The 16,441-nt window shown below is 37.5% G+C and overlaps 1 protein-coding gene across 1 annotated transcript; it reads right to left on the reverse strand.

Annotated features, from left to right (window-relative positions):
- Nucleotides 1–14,477: 14,477 nt before the first annotated feature.
- On the reverse strand, nt 14,478–16,057 carry LOC149138403 (cationic peroxidase 1-like). Its single transcript, XM_089452035.1, has 4 exons — nt 15,819–16,057; nt 15,489–15,680; nt 15,201–15,366; nt 14,478–15,081 (listed from the first exon to the last, which is right to left on the reverse strand). The coding sequence occupies exons 1-4, from the start codon at nt 16,026–16,028 to the stop codon at nt 14,696–14,698; spliced, it is 954 nt and encodes a 317-aa protein (XP_089308161.1). The 5' UTR covers nt 16,029–16,057; the 3' UTR covers nt 14,478–14,695.
- Between the last annotated feature and the right edge of the window lie 384 nt (nt 16,058–16,441).

Consider the following 16,441-nt stretch of genomic DNA (forward strand, 5'->3'; position numbering starts at 1 on the left):
ACAAGGAGAGAGCCCTCTCTCGACCTGGTAGGGCTAGCTACCAGGTTAGCATGGTTTGATGTTACCCTAGACTTGCCTTCCTTTAGCCTAAGGTAGATTTAGGCGCTAATATGGCGCTCCCCTCTCTATAACACTTACCGTTTTTTATCCACCCGAAATCCTGCTTGTAACCCAAAATCCACCTTTAACCATGGTTATTGCCCTGACTTGTTTTTCTTGCGATAACCGTTGGTCACTTACCATCGACGACCCTCCTCTGTTCATCTCCGCCACTCATCTTCGCCATTCATCTCTGCCATACAAAGCAACAAAAGAACTACAACTATAGTCAGACTCTGATATTCAAGTGAATGTTTAATGTTGTTAAGTTGAATGTTGTTGGTATAACAATCTTTTGACAAGTAAAATTTTGTAGCAAAAATATTTTTCTCCACTATACACAGATTTTACAATGCATTCAATTATATCTATTGTGGGAGTAGTTCTCAATGGAAAGGAATGTGTGTTGGAGAAGGAGACAAAGAGCCAGTCCAGCCTACCTCAGACAAGGATCTCGCCATTTGGGAAAATAAGAACAGTAAAGCCTATGCATTGATTGCAGAATTAGTAAGTGAAGAGGTGAGTCGGCACATTTCGCCATTTTCAAATGCATTTGAAGCATTACAAAAGCTAAAGGAACTCTATGACTCACACTCTCCACTTGAAGTTGTTCAACTCATGATTAAACTCTTCACCCTTGAATTACAAAATGATGATCCTCTTGCTCTTGCATCCGAAGTAAATCTATAATGCATGATATCAAAGTCACTAATGTTGATTTAGATATTCCTGTGATCGCTTTCCTCAAGGCACTTTATCCTACTTACTCCAATTATCTTGAGTCATTGTAAGCAAATGGAAATCTCAAAGATATTACCTTTGACTCTCTTGTGAAAAAATTTGTTGAAAGAGAGAAAGCTTTTGAAAAGAAGACAGCCCCTGAATCTTCTGAAGAGGTTGTGTGCCTTGCTCATAAAGAAAAGAATCTTGCCCAAGATTCTTCTAGAGGAAGAGGTGGTTGAAGAGGAAGAGGAAGATATTTCAGAGGCAAGGGGGCATACACTCTCAAGGAGAAAAGTCAGATTCTCACTGCATACGCTGCAAAATAAATGGATCACATGATGCCTTCACATGCAAGTTACCTTCGGAAAAAATTGAGCAGCAAAGAAACCAACCAAAGGTAAAACTAATGACACAGACAAAGGTAAAGCACCTGAATCCACTCATTATGTTGTGGCACAATGTAATATTGGAGTAAATGAAGACTTATTTAATGCTTCACTTTCTTCTTCGAAAAATGATTGGTTGCTTGATTCAGGAGAAACTTGCCACATGACTCATACAAAATATATTTTTGAAGAATTTACTAACATAGTTGATGGAGCAGTATACTTTGCAGACCAATCAAAACTCAAGCCATCAGGGCTTGGCACAATCAGGCTTAAATTTCCTGGTCTTCCAGGATTTCTTCTGCATCATGTTCTATATCTCCCACAGCTGAGGATAAAGTTGTTGTCCTTGGTCCACATCCACCAGCAAGGTCACTCCATTCATATGTTTTATGGAAATCTTGAGGTGAGAAAAGCATCTGACCACTCACTTGTCATGACAAGGATAGAAGAAGAAAGGATTCTCAAGCTACAGGGTACCTCTGCTCGTACACAAAATTTCTCATATAATTCTCATTATGAAGAAGGTACACTTCCATCAAGTTTATTATGGCATGCTAGATTTGGACATTTGAACTATGACAGCCTCCACTTGTTGAAGAAAAATGGTGTTACTGGTTTGCCTACAATTCCTAGGAAGCTTAAGAAATGTGATGCTTGCATTCTAGGAAACCATAGCAAATAGTCCTTTCATGATTCACACTCCAGAGCACATAGAAAAATTGAACTCATTCATTTAGATTTATGTGGTCCGATTCCTGTCTCTTCTGCAAATGGAAATAAATATATGATGACATTTATTGATGACTACACTAAAATGTGTTGGGTTTATTTATTGAAGAACAAATTTTATGTTTTTCAAACATTCAAGAACTTTCATACATGGATTGAAAATGATTCACAATCTCATATTGGCTCTATTCGCATTGATAATGGAAAAGAATACACTTCAAATGAATTTGAAAACTATCTTTGCCAACATGGGATCAAACATCAAACAACTGTGCCTTATAATCCCCAATAGAATGGTGTAGCTGAAAGAATGAATAAGACAATCTTAAATATGGTACGCCCCATGTTGTTCTTAAAAAATGTAAAAATGATGTTTTGGGCTGATGCAGTTCTATGTGCTGTATATATAAATAATAGATGTCCATCTAATGCTATCAGAAACAAGACTCCTTATGAAATGTGGTATGGGCACATTCCTTCGGTAAAGCATCTCAGTGTCTTGGTTCCACCTGTTATGCCTTTATACCAAAGGTACATAGAAACAAACTTGGTGCAAGAAGTCATAAGTGTATCTTCCTGGGGTATTCAAACACCTCAAAGCATACCGTCTCTATGATGAAGTCAACAAAAAATTTGTTGTATCTATAGATGTAATCTTTCTTGAATCATCCAAAACTGACAATGTTGTTGAAAGGCAACTTGATCGCATGGATAGATTTACAAATGCAAAATCATTTCAAGAATTTGATAATCATGTCAGGCCAGGCAGTAACTCCACAAAACAAAAACTGATTCTTCTATTATTCCATAGGTAGGTCATTGTTATATACAATAGGAGTGATTGTTCAGTTCATCTCCCGATGACTGTTCACATTCCTAATTTATTTATTTACACAAAATTCCCCCAATCATGAAGATTAGGTGTCAACATTCCCCCCCTTAATCTGAAGGGATGTTGGTGAGTCCAAGCATCATTCTGAATCATTCAAGATTTTCCCTTCCAAGTGCTTTGGTGAAGATGTCTGCAATTTGCTCATTTGTGGAACAATGACGGAGATGGATTGTTTTGGCCTCGACATGATGTCGAATCAGATGATATTTAGTATTGATATTCTTTGTTCGATCATGGAACTTTGGGTTCTTGGCCAACTTTATTGCAGAGGTGTTGTCAATCATGAGTGGAGTTGATTGTACTTGTTTTACCTACAAATCTTCAAGAATTTTCCTGAGCCACACAATTTCTTTCGTTGCTTCAGCTGCTGCCATGTATTCTGCTTCTGTTGTGGAATCTACTGGAACTGATTGTTTGCGTGATCTCCAGGAGACAGCTCCTAATCCAAGACTCATAGCATATCCTGAAGTAGATACCCCAGTTTCTTTGTCTCCATCGAAGTCTGAATCAAAGTATCCAATCAAGCTGAAGTCGTCCACCTGTGTATACTTGATTCTAAGGTCTTGAGTTCCCTTCAAATACCTTAGAACTCTTTTTGCAGTAGACCAATGTCCCTCACAAGGCTTTTGCATAAACCTGGAGAGGATTCCAATAGCAAATGAAATGTCTAGTCTGGTAGTAGTGAGGTAGATGAGACTTCCTACAAGCTGTCTATACTTTGTTGCATCCTCAAATTCCTTTCCTTCAATAGATGTGAGCTTTAAGTTTTGTTCCATTGGAGTAGTAAGAGGATTGCACTCTGTCATGCCAAACCTGTTCAGAAATTCTCCAATGTATTTCTTTTGAGAAAGAAATATGGACTTTGTATGTTGGGTTACTTCAATGCCAAGATAGTAATGAACATAGCCCAAATCAGTCATTTCAAAACTTTTCCCCAATTCCTTCTTTATGGATGCAATGTAGCTTTCATTGTTCCCTGTCATTAAAAGATCATTTACATATACCACAAGATATACAACTGTTTTGCCAACTTTCTTGACAAATAAAGTTGCATCATCAAGATCAAAATGATTGAAGTTGAGTTTTAGAAGATGCTCAGTTAGTTTTTCATACCAGGCTCGTGTTGCTTGTTTGAGGGCATACAAGGACTTCACAAGTTTGCATACTTTATGTTCATGTCCTTTCACAGCAAATCCTTCAGGATGGGACATAAAAACATTCTCTTTTAGAACTCCATTCAAGAAGGCAGGTTTTACATCCATTTGATGGACTTTCCAACCGTTCTGAGCTGCTATTGCAAAGAGTGTCCGGATGGTGGCCCATTTTGCTGTGGGGGCAAAAGTTTCCTCATAATCGACCCCTTCCTTCTGTGCAAAACCTTTTGCCACAAGCCTAGCTTTATGCTTGTCAAGTGAGCCATCAGCTTCGTACTTGTTCTTGTAGACCCACTTGCAGCCAATTGGTTTGGTTCCAAATGGAGGATCAACCAGCTTCCAAGTGCCATTTTGTATGAGGTCATCATACTCCTTTTGCATCGCTTCTTTCCATTCATCATGAGAAGCAGCTTCTTTAAAGGAAGTTGGTTCAAAATCTGTAGACAAGCTCAATTCACAATCATAAGTAACATCCATATCAACAAGTGAATTAGAGTCATCTACATCACCTCCATTTTGTCAGTTTGAATTTCTGGTTCCTGTTTTTCCAATTTCATCAAGATGAACACTTTCAAGTGTCTTTATCAGCAACTTTGGGGGACCTTTCTGAGATGGTCCAGGCTGCTCTGTTGATTGAGTTGGGAATGAATCAAGATTGAGTCTCCCAATTCTATCAATTACATCACTTAAAGCATCATCCGTTGTTGGAGTTTCATGCAGGGGATATTGTTCTTCAGAAGAAGATTCCACATGTTGATCTAGTATAGGAATCCCCCCCTTCAAGATGTGGAATCTGATTATCAAATTCTTGAAATGATTTGGTTTTTCCAAATCTATCCAAGCGATCAAGTTGCCGCTCAACAACATTGTCAGATTTGGACGATTCAAGAAAAATTACATCTCTAGATACAACAAACTTTTTATTTACTTCATCATAGAGGCGGTATGCTTTGGAGGTGTTTGAATACCCCAGGAAGATACACTTACAACTTCTAGCACCAAGTTTGTTTCTATGTACCTTTGGTATCAAAGCATAACAGGTGGAGCCAAAGACCCTGAGATGTTTTACCGAAAGAACATGTCCATACCACAATTCATAAGGAGTCTTGTTTCTTATAGCATTAGATGGACATCTATTCTTTATATTTGCAGCACATAGAACAACATCAACCCAAAACATTATCTTTACATTTCAAAGAAAATCATGGATCGTACCATATTTAAGATTGTTCTATTCATTCTTTCAGCTACACCATTCTGTTGGGGATTATAAGGCACAGTTGTTTGATGTTTGATCCCATGTTGGTGAAGATAGTTTTCAAATTCATTTGATGTATATTCTTTTCCATTATCAGTGCGAATAGACCCAATATGAGATTGTGCATCATTTTCAATCCATTTATGAAAATTCTTGAATGTTTGAAAAGCATCATATGTATTCTTCAATAAATAAACCAACACATTCTGGTGTAATCATCAATAAATGTCATGATATATTTATTTCCATTTGCAGAAGGAACAAGCATTGGACCACATAAATCTGAATGAATGAGTTCAAGCTTCCTATGTGCTCTTGAATGTGAATCATGAAAAGACTGTTTGCTATGCTTTCCTAGAATGCAAGCATCACATTGCTTATGTTTCTTAGGAATTGTAGGCAAACCAGCAACACCATTTTTCTTCAATAAGCGGAGACTATCATAGTTTAAATGTCCAAATCTAGCATGCCATAATAAACTTGATGGAAGTGTACCTTCTTCATGATGAGTAATATATGAGGAATGTTGTGCATGAGCAGAGGTTCCTTGCAGTTTGAGAAGCCTTTCTTCTTCTATTCCCCTCATGACAAGTGAGTGGTCAGATGCTTTTCTTACCTCAAGTTTTCCATCAAACATATGAATGGAGTGACCTTGCTGGCGGATGTGGACCAAGGACAACAAGTTTCTCTTGAGCTGTGGGAGATATAGAACATGATCCAGAAGAAAGTCTGGAAGACCAGGCAGTTTAAGCCTGATTGTGCCAAGCCCTGATGGCTTGATTTTTGACTGATCTGCAAAGTATACTGCTCCATCAACATTGTTAGTGAAATTTTCAAAAAAATCTTTTCTATGAGTCATGTGACAGGTTGCTCCTGAATCAAGCAACCAATTATTTTTCGAAGAAGCAAGTGAAGCATTAAACAAATCTTCATTTACTCCAATGTTACATTGTGCCTCAATATAGTGAGTAGATTCAGGTGCTTTACCTTTGTCTGTATCATCAGTTTTACCGTTCTGTTGGTTTCTTTTCTGCTCAATTTTGTCCCATGGAATCTTGCATGTAGAGGCATCATGTGATCCATCTCTTTTGCAGCGAATGTAGTGCAGATCTGCCTTTTCTCCTTGAGAATGTTTACCCCCCTTGCCTCTGAAATATCTTCCTCTTCCTCTTCGTCCACCTCTTCCTCTTGTAGAATCTTGAGCAGGATGCTTTTCCTTATTTGCAAGGCACACAGTTTCTTCAGAAGATTCAGGGGCTGTCTTCTTTCCAAAAGCTTTCTCTCTTTCAACAAACTTTTTCACAAGAGAGTCAAAGGTTATATCTTTGGGATTTCCATTTGCTTGCAAAGACTCAAGATAATTAGAGTAAGTATGATAGAGTGCCTTGAGAAAAGCAATAAGAGGGATATCCAGCTCAACCTTCGTGGAATTGATATCATGCATTATAGACTTTACTTCAGATGCAAGAGCAATAGGATCATTATTTTTTAGTTCAAGAGTGAAGAGTTTAATCATGAGCTGAACAACTTCAAGTGCATAATGTGAGTCATAGAGTTCTTTCAGCTTTTGTAAGGCTTCAAAGGCAGTTGAATATGACGAAATATGGCAACTCACCTCTTCATTTACAGATGATGTGATTAATGCATAGGCTTTGCTGTTCTTGTTTTCCCAAATGACGAGATCTTTGTCTGAGGTAGGCTGTACTGGGTCTTTGTCTCCTTCTTCGACACACACTCCATTCCACAACTCATTGAAGATGAGGGTGTGTTTTATCATTCGGGACCATTCAGGATAGTTCTCCTTGCCAGTGAGAACTATTCCTACCATGGAGATGATTGAATGCATTTTGTAAAAAAAAAGAATTATGCTGATAGAAAAAATACTTCTACTGATATACAGTGAAATTGTACTCAAAAGGGCAAAAAGATTTCAAATACTTTATGCACTATGTTTTCTTCAAATCCCTCCAATGTTTATAAAAACATCCTCATATAATATATCCAACATATAACTGGACCATTAACTCAATAAGAGCAGCGTATTCAATTCCACAGCGCACAACATTTCACGTTCATATACCATATATACCAATCAATAAAACGTTATGGGACAGCGTTAATACCATTATTCAACGCAGTTCAATGGGACAACGTTAAAACAACGTTTATACGCATTCAAATGGAAACCATTTTACGCATCTGCTACCATTTCCAGAATCAATTTCTCGGCTTCCTTTAAATATTTTCTTTCACAAAATGAAGCTCTTCCATTTCCAGAATCAATCTCTCGGCTTCACGTAAATATTTTGTTTAATGAAATGAAAACCTCAAACGGACCATATAATGAAACCAGATTTAACAGGGATATCATCAAAACGTACAAATCTCAAACCTTCCGCATGCATTCAAAGCAAAGAGAATATTTTTACAGTCCAGAGCAAGCAAACATGTCCACTCATGGATTATTTGTTGTTTTCTTTCCAAGATTTCAACTTCGTAGAAGAGTGACGGAGCACAACCAGAATTTGGGAGAGAGGTTAAAATATAAAACCCTTGACCAAAAACAGACATTAAAGATGATAGTGGCAGTAATAATAATATTGTACATCTGATTTTGGTAGAAAAGGCCCTAAACAAGTTCTCATTTCTTAGCTTTCTTTGCAGCACCGCCTGCTTTCTTGAGCGTGGGCTTCTTCATAGCCTTGGGAGCTGCCGGCTTCGCCGCCGTTCTTGCAGAAGACCTCTTCAACACATATACCAAAACTTGGACGGGCGCATACCAGAACTTGGATGGGCGTATACCATTAGACAACGTTACCAAACACATTCAAACTTCCCACTCAAACGCTGTGTCAAACGCTGTGTGAAATACCACTACAAACGATGATACTATTCAATAAACCAAATGATTGATACCACTGGATAGCATTAAAACTCAAACGCATAGGCATATACCAAAGTCGTTTTAACGCAGATACAAATTCAGTTCAAACTCAAACGCATGGGCATATACCATTCAACGATAAAGCAATACAGGTATCTCACTGGACAGAGTTACACATACCATTCAATGTCGAACCATAATGCATTCAACAGGAGCTGGACCTTCATCAATGGTGGCGTGTCAGCCTCAGTGCTAAAACAGGAAAAGACAGTGCTATAAAAAATTGACAGTATGGACAGATGTGCAGTGCTGGCAGAGGCAGGTTATTTCAGGACATAAGGGAATAAGGCAGAGGCAGAGGTCAGGACAGGAGTTACAGGAGCATAATAGCTAAAACAAAGAGTTGGCTCTGATACCATGTCAGGCCAGGCAGTAACTCCACAAAACAAAAATTGATTCGTCTATTATTCCATAGGTAGGTCATTGTTATATACAATAGGAGTGATTGTTCAGTTCATCTCCCGATGACTGTTCACATTCCTAATTTATTTATTTACACAAAATTCCCCCAATCATGAAGATTAGGTGTCAACAAATCAGATTTCACATCTTGAAGGGGGGATTCCTATACTAGATCAACCTGTGGAATCTTCTTCTGAAGCACTCTCTCCCCTGCATGAAACACCAACAACGGGTGATACTTTGAGTGATGTGATTAATAGAATTGGGAGACTCAATCTTGATTCAGTCTCAACTCAGTCAAAAGAGTAGCCTAGACCATCTGAGAAAGGTCCCCCAAAGTGGTTGACAAAGACACTTGAAAGTGTTCATCCTTATGAGGTTGGAAAAACAGGAACTATAAATTCGAACCAAAAGAATGGAGGTGATGTAGATGACTCTGATTCACCTGTTGATATGGATGTTTCTTATGATTGTGAATTGAATTTGTCTACAGATTTTTAACCAACTTCCTTCAAAGAAGCTGCTTCTCATGATGAATGGAAAGAAGCGATGCAAAAGGAGTATGATGCCCTGATAAAGAATGGCACTTGGAAGCTGGTTGATCCTCCATTGGGAACCAAACCAATTGGCTACAAGTGGGTCTACAAGAACAAGTATAAAGCTGATGTCTCACTTGACAAGCACAAAGGTAGGCTTGTGGGAAGAGGTTTTGCACAGAAGGAAGGGGTTGATTATGAGGATAATTTTTCCCCCACAGCAAAATGGGCTACCATCCAGACACTCTTTTCCCTAGTAGCTCAGAACAGTTGGAAAGTCCATCAAATGGATGTAAAAACTTATTTCTTGAATGGATATCTAAAAGAAACTATTTTTATGTCCCAGCCTGAAGGATTTGTTGTGAAAGGACATGAACATAAAGTACGCAAACTCGTGAAATCCTTGTATGGCCTCAAACAAGCACTGCGAGCCTAATATGAAAAACTAACTGAGCATCTTCTGGAACTCAATTTCAAACATTATGATCTTGATGATGCAACTTTGTTTGTCAAGAAGGTTGGAAAAACAGTTGTATATCTTGTTGTATACGTATATGATATTTTGATAACAGGGAACAGTGAAAACTACATTGCATCCATAAAGAAGGAATTGGAGAAAGGTTTTGAAAAGACTGATTTGGGCTATGTTCATTACTATCTTGGTATTGAAGTAACTCAACATCCAAGTCCATATTCCTTTCTCAAAAGAAGTACATTGGAGATTTGTTGAATAGGTTTGGCATGACCGAATGCAATCCTATGACTACTCCAATGGAACAAAACTTAAAGCTCACGTCCATTGAAGGACAAGAATTTGAGGATGCAACAAAGTATAGACAACTTGTAAGAAGTCTCAACTACCTAACTACTACTAGACCAGACATTTCGTTTATTGTTGGAATCCTCTCCAGATTTATGCAAAAGCCTTGTGAGGGACATTGGTCTGCTACAAAAAGAGTTCTAAAGTACTTGAAAGGAACTTAAGACTTTGGAATCAAGTATACACAAGTGGGCGACTTCAGCTTGATTGGATACTCTGATTCAATCTTCGATGGAGACAAAGAAATTGGGGTATCTACTTCAGGTTACACTCTAAGTCTTGGATCAAGAGCTGTCTCCTAGAGATCACGCAAATAATCAATTCCAGCAGATTCCACAACTGAGGTAGAATATTCGGCAACAGCTCAGGCAACAAAAGAAATTGTGTGGCTCAGGAAAATTCTTGAAGATTTGCAAGTAAAACAAATCCAATCGACTCCACTCAGGATTGATAATACTTCTGCAATAAACTTGGCCAAGAACCCAAAGTTCCATGATTGAACAAAGCACATCAATACTAAACATCATCTGATTTGACATCGTGTTGAGGCCAAAACAATCCATCTCCACCATTGTTCCACTAATGAGAAAATTCCAGATATCTTCACCAAAGCACTTGGAAGAGAAAAGCTTGAAAGATTCATAATGATGCTTGGACTCACCAACATCCCTTTAGATTAAGGCGAGGGAATGTTGACAACTAAACATAGGGATTGGGTGAAAAAATGTAATTAATGTAAATAAATAATAGAGAAGATAGAGAGTCATCAGGAGATGAACCGAACAATCACTCCCTCTTGTATATAATAATGAACAACCTAAATGAATAATATAAAGTTCTGATCTGAGGAGTTACCTCCTAGTCTGACACATTCTTTGTTACACCTAGGTTGTCAGAGGCGTGACGCGTTTGAATTTGCATAAGAATTTGGGTGTTTTTGGATCAAAAGGGAAACACAAAAAACAAGAAGCATTAAGTTTATATGTCATATTATATTCTTGAACTTTTCTAGGTTTTCTCAATCAAAGAGATCTGTCGGTCAAACCCAATGCTGCCCATATCAAAGAGATCGGGTAACTTACTCCAATACTTCGCTTTTATCCGGTAAACAAAATCAATAAAATACATGAGGAATGATGTTCACAGTGCTACAAGATAGTCATACTTTAGTGTCCTTAGTTAATTTCTGATTGGAATTATCTTGATATGATAACAAAACTTCTCACATTTATAAAGTTTTATGAGCAAAATTTTAACTTGTATTTCACCAAAATTCTACAAATTAAAAAAAAATACATTATACGTTCATTCTCTCTCATGATTTATAATTGAAATGACCTCGATATGATAACAAAACTTGTGACACTTATAAAGAAACATGTGACACTTATAAAGTTTTGTGAACGAAATTTTAACTTGTATTTCACCAAAATTCTACAAATTAAATAAAATTACATTATATGTTCACTCTCTCTCATGTTGATTCAAGATTTTGACTCTTTAATTATTATTTCATAAATCTCCACTCATTTTTCTAATCATCCATCCATTTCTATGGTTAAAAGACAACCAACACTTTCAGTAAACACATGCATCTCTTTAGAGTAGTGGTTGGAGGAGAATTCTCTCATGGTCTATTGAATGATGTTCAGGGAATGTGTGACTGCATTTCTTCAACAAACACATGACTAGATATATAAAATTTGGATATTTTATGTGTTTCTTAGTTAACTATTTTTTTGGTCATTTTTTTCCTTTCTTCTTGGTCAGATGTTTGTAGGCCACTGGTTTCATGACCAGTCTAGTTCTAATAATATTTCATTCAACTCGGCATTTTATTTTATGTACATCATTTTTTACCACCACGAAAAACACATATTCGAAAAATTGACCCCCACAACTGCACCACGATTTGGCTGATATAGTGCCATAGCAATCTACAACCCAAGAGGTGATTTACTACAATGCTAGATTAGTAAATGATTTTATTTTCCCAGAAGCCTTGAAACCAGAGCATTCAGGCGATCGACTCTCCTATGGTCAAACCATTGACTATTGTGGAAACCCAGAGACACATGTTTTTCCTTTATTGTCACTGTTACTAGTGATATCTAGGTTGGATTGTGGAAAATTAAATAAATACAGTGCAAAGTGATTCACTTCCAAACGCAGCCAAGCTAGTGTCTCCAAAGTCCGTTCATCAAGATTTGTCCTTAGGTGTGTGAACAGGAAAATAATTGGCATTGTAATAACAGAGCTTGAATACATTGACAAAGACTTATGGATATCAACTTTTGAAAGTTCATTATACAGTAGAGGTATTTTTGTTTAAAGCATTGTGTGTGCAAGGTTAAAAAAAGAAAAGAAAATGGATGCATGGTTTAACAAATTCAAATGAAGCATAAGTGCATCGTAAATTTGGGTAGATCTTGAAAGGAGGCCTTGATCCCAAATTTGAACAAAGGTACCTTTTCAAAAGCCAAGAACAAAATTTAATTCCGCGGAGTATCTTTGTTGATGAAACGAATAGGCCATAGGCCCACTGTTTATGGATCAATGAGCATGATAAATAATGGAATTTTTACTGGACTTTGGAATTCTTGCACATGGTTAGAACTTGTAATTTACTGTTTTTCTTTCCCCAAACATTGTGATGGTAACAATTCATCTATGTAGATATGCTTATAATCGTAGGTTTTGATGTTTTATTGTTAAAACTCTATATATCTATAATAATTTCATGGTTGATAGATGTTTGCAAATTCAAACATGACTTGTTATAAAATTAATTAACATATGCAAGTGTTGCACATCAGAAAGCTCTCTTAGTTAGTTGTTGGACCAACAACCTCAGTTCCTATTAAAGAAGATTTATCGAAAGCAATACCAAGTCAATGATTTCCTTAATGCAAATGGAATAGTCGAAGGAATAGTTGGTGCATCCAATATATGGATATGTAATTGGTATACTATGTGATTACATGTGGACAATAATGTTTTCAAAGTCAATAATTGGTTGGTCGTTTTCAAGGAGTGTAATGTGTTTAGTCTATCTAGTATATTGTTTTTATCATGTTTAAAAATGCATTTATTTTTATTTAATGTTAAATGTGATCATTATTGTTTTTTTCAATTAAAATGAGGAATAGTATTTCTAATAAGTGTATTAATTATTTGATGTTTTTTAACCTTTTTAATATGTTTTTATTAAATTTTACTCAATATTATTTTTTAAAATAAGAAATATGAGTTTTATATAAAAAATTTAATGTACTATATTTTAAATAATAAAAATTCACAATTGAAAATTAATGAATGGAAAAATGGATTTCATTTGTGTTAGGGTTTCAATACTTTGTTTTGTGGAATTTGGCACAACTATAGTGAACAACTCACCAGTTGGTCCCATGGAGACTTTGGGTATGAAGTTTATGGTTTTTGTCATCCACTTTTGGTATTGGCTCAGCTTGGAAATTTGCCACATGTGCACATTTGCAAATAACAGAATAAGTGTTCCCTTTGATTGAGCATACTGTTTTTCCTGAACACCAATATAGTTCGGAGCCAATCAAACAGCTCTTGCTCTGCACGGTTCTCCCATCGCATTCCTTTGCACTTCTCAGTGCAAAATGCTAATTTTACAAATTATAGATTGAAATTGTGATTCCACTACATCCAACGGAATTTTGAATAAAATTTAACTGAAAAACTAAAATAAAAAGTCCTTAAGTTACACTACCATATAGTGGCTGTGGCCACTTGATATCAACATGGTCCCCGGTTCATAACGGAGCAATCCATCACCAAATTCTAAAAATGGAAGCGCCTAAAACGCGTTTTAGCGAGGCACAAATTTCGTTGCCTTTTTATCCAATTTTATATCCCTTACGCAACTGATTTGATTGCTGACATGACTCCATGTAATCCCTTTTGAAAGGGCTTCCAAATTAATGAATGCGGTTTCGATAAATTGACGTGCATCAAAAGGGCAAATCGGTGCACCTGTGGAACCACTCAACTCCGGTTTAGTGGTTAATTATTGTGTTGCCGACAGAACTATCATCTGCCATGTGCAAAGTAGATGTAGAAAGAGTTCACTTATTGTGTTACAGACATAATTACCATCGGCGCAGTGCAAAGTTTTTGCTGAATTTGAAAATTGTTTATTACCCCGAAGCGTAACGTTGTTTTGGCATCGATTACAGACATCGAGATTAACGAAAAAAATGAAATAAAATGTATGGGATGATAAAATCAAATCTTTAGGTGCCTAAACATGTACTGTTTGGTATTTTTATTTGAACATCTAAGCCGTCAAAATATTTTTTAAATCTACAATAATCCACCAATGTAATTAACCAAACCAAAATAATTACATGTGTAGTCAGTAGAGTAATTAACCAAACCAAAATAATTTCATGTGTAGTCAGTAGAGTAATTAACCAAACCAAAATAATTTCATGTGTAGTCAGTAGAGTTAGCTACTATATGGCCAATCAAACCATTTGGAATCGAAAGAGTACATCTCCTATACAAATAAAACAAGCCTTTTCGACTTCAGGATGCTACATATTTTATACGATTTTTCCAACAATTTCGAAACCTAATCTGAATTTACACATCTCACTTCAACATCGCAGAATACGTTTTGTTTAAGCACAATCGCATCGCAATTTAGTTTATTGGTTTTTTCGGTAGCCAATTGCCAATAAATTTGTTACAGCGAAAATAAAAAAAATGTTGGTAAACTTAATTGGCCTTCCTGCAGTTCTTGCGGATTTGTCCGCTGGTACCAGTCAGAGGAGAAATATTCCCCATTTTCACCATGGCGGCTGCAAAGTCCGTAAAGAAGGTGTTTTGATTAGAGCTGTAGGTGGTGACCTGAGAATTTGTAGAGCCTCCGCTAAACAGTTGCTGATCGGAGTGCAGAAGTCCCTTTTGGCTTCTCAAATCAGTGTAATACTTGTTGTCAAATGTGGTAGGCGTGGCCAGATCTAAGGGCGAGAGGGTGTTGTCGCCACCAGCGCTTGGGCAGTTTGCCTTCACCGACGTGGCGAAGGAAGTGTCAATGTTGGATTCGTTGTAGACTCGAGCTCTGAATGTGGTGCACCGCGCTTGGCCAATTGTATGAGCGCCTGTAACATAAATAAGATTACCAGAAGATAATTATTATTAAATTTGAAAATGGTGCAATATGACACCTTAGAATCAATCATTTGATGGCACGGAATTTCTTGCGTGAGTAATGGAGTACCCGAGAGTGCAACGAGGTCCTTGGTAGAAAGACCGTGGGCTGTAAACGATGAGATGAGGGTGCTGAGATTGGAAGCTGGAGACGGAATGTTGTTGTTTGCGGCGCTTAAACTCGCAGTCGTCGAGTCTCGCCTTCCCAGAAGTACTGTCCATGTTGGGCCTCCCAGCTGCCAAATTGTAACCACAAATAGTGAACAATGTTGTTTCTTCCCGATTCCTCCAACAAAAGATAAGATATTGTATTTACGAATAATTAAATAAATGGTGAAGAGAAGGGAGAAATTAATACTTGGACGACTGAATCGCGAGCAGCAATGGCGAGAATGTCGGCACATGACACGACACCACTGCAGGCTGCCTCAACTTGAGTCTTGATGGTGTCTATTACGTCGAATCCTCTCACAGAATTAGCGTTTGGGCCTGCAGTCTTTTCTCCGGTGAACGTTGAGTTATCGTCCAACAATATCGAGCCATCGCAGCCCTGCAATAAACAGAAACCAAAATTAAACATCACGGATTAAACAAAAACGACGGAGATGAGTTGATTTAAGCGCCAAATGTGGATATATTCGAGCCAGTTTATGATCAGTTAAATGAAATTCTGGGTTTGATTTCTTACATTAACGAAGCAATCGTGGAAGTGAAGGCGGAGCAAGGACGCCCCCATCCGTTTCTCATTGTTGACGGCTTTGGTCACTGCGGCTTTCACTATCGAAAGCGCCGTCGGACACGCTTTGCTGTAAAATGTTGAGGTCAGCTGCCCATGCGCAGCGTAATTAATAGAGCTTATACACAGCACACACACAACAATGCATACGAGAGCCTTCATGACTAGAAAAATTAGCTGCTAAGCAGGAAAGGAAAGATGAATGATAAGGGAATGGAATTGAATTGAATTGAATTGAATGTGGGAAGACAGTGTGTGGAGTGTTGGAGTGACTGCAGGTTTATATAGTGGCAGGTTTATATGAGGAGGCTCATTGTCAACGTGAATGACAGCTATCAAAATGGACAAAATAATATCGGAATGGCGGTGAAGATGAAGATGGTTGCGTGGGGCTGAAAAGATTCGAAGGACGGGTGTGCAACGCGTTAAAATGTACCGAAGTTTTCGATGTCATGTGTGTGACCCACGCGCAATTACCTAACCGAATCCGTGACTTTTAGTACGCGTCAGAAGGTGCGTGACCTAATTAAGAATTAATGGTCGAAGGAAAGTTTGCATTAACCACTCGGTATCGG

Source organism: Pinus tabuliformis, chromosome X (genome assembly GCF_031772625.1).
Source record: "Pinus tabuliformis cultivar Carrire ecotype Pingquan chromosome X, CPIR1, whole genome shotgun sequence".
Taxonomy (NCBI): Eukaryota; Viridiplantae; Streptophyta; class Pinopsida; order Pinales; family Pinaceae; genus Pinus; species Pinus tabuliformis.

Excerpts from the sequence above, each read along its gene's own strand:
- LOC149138403 (XM_089452035.1), bottom strand. The coding sequence starts at position 16,028 with ATGAAGGCTCTCGTATGCATTGTTGTGTGTGTGCTGTGTATAAGCTCT. Across the intron at positions 15,681-15,818 it reads TCCACGATTGCTTCGTTAAT|GGCTGCGATGGCTCGATATT; the intron begins GTAAGAAATCAA and ends TGTTTATTGCAG. Across the intron at positions 15,367-15,488 it reads CTCGCGATTCAGTCGTCCAA|CTGGGAGGCCCAACATGGAC; the intron begins GTATTAATTTCT and ends ACAATTTGGCAG.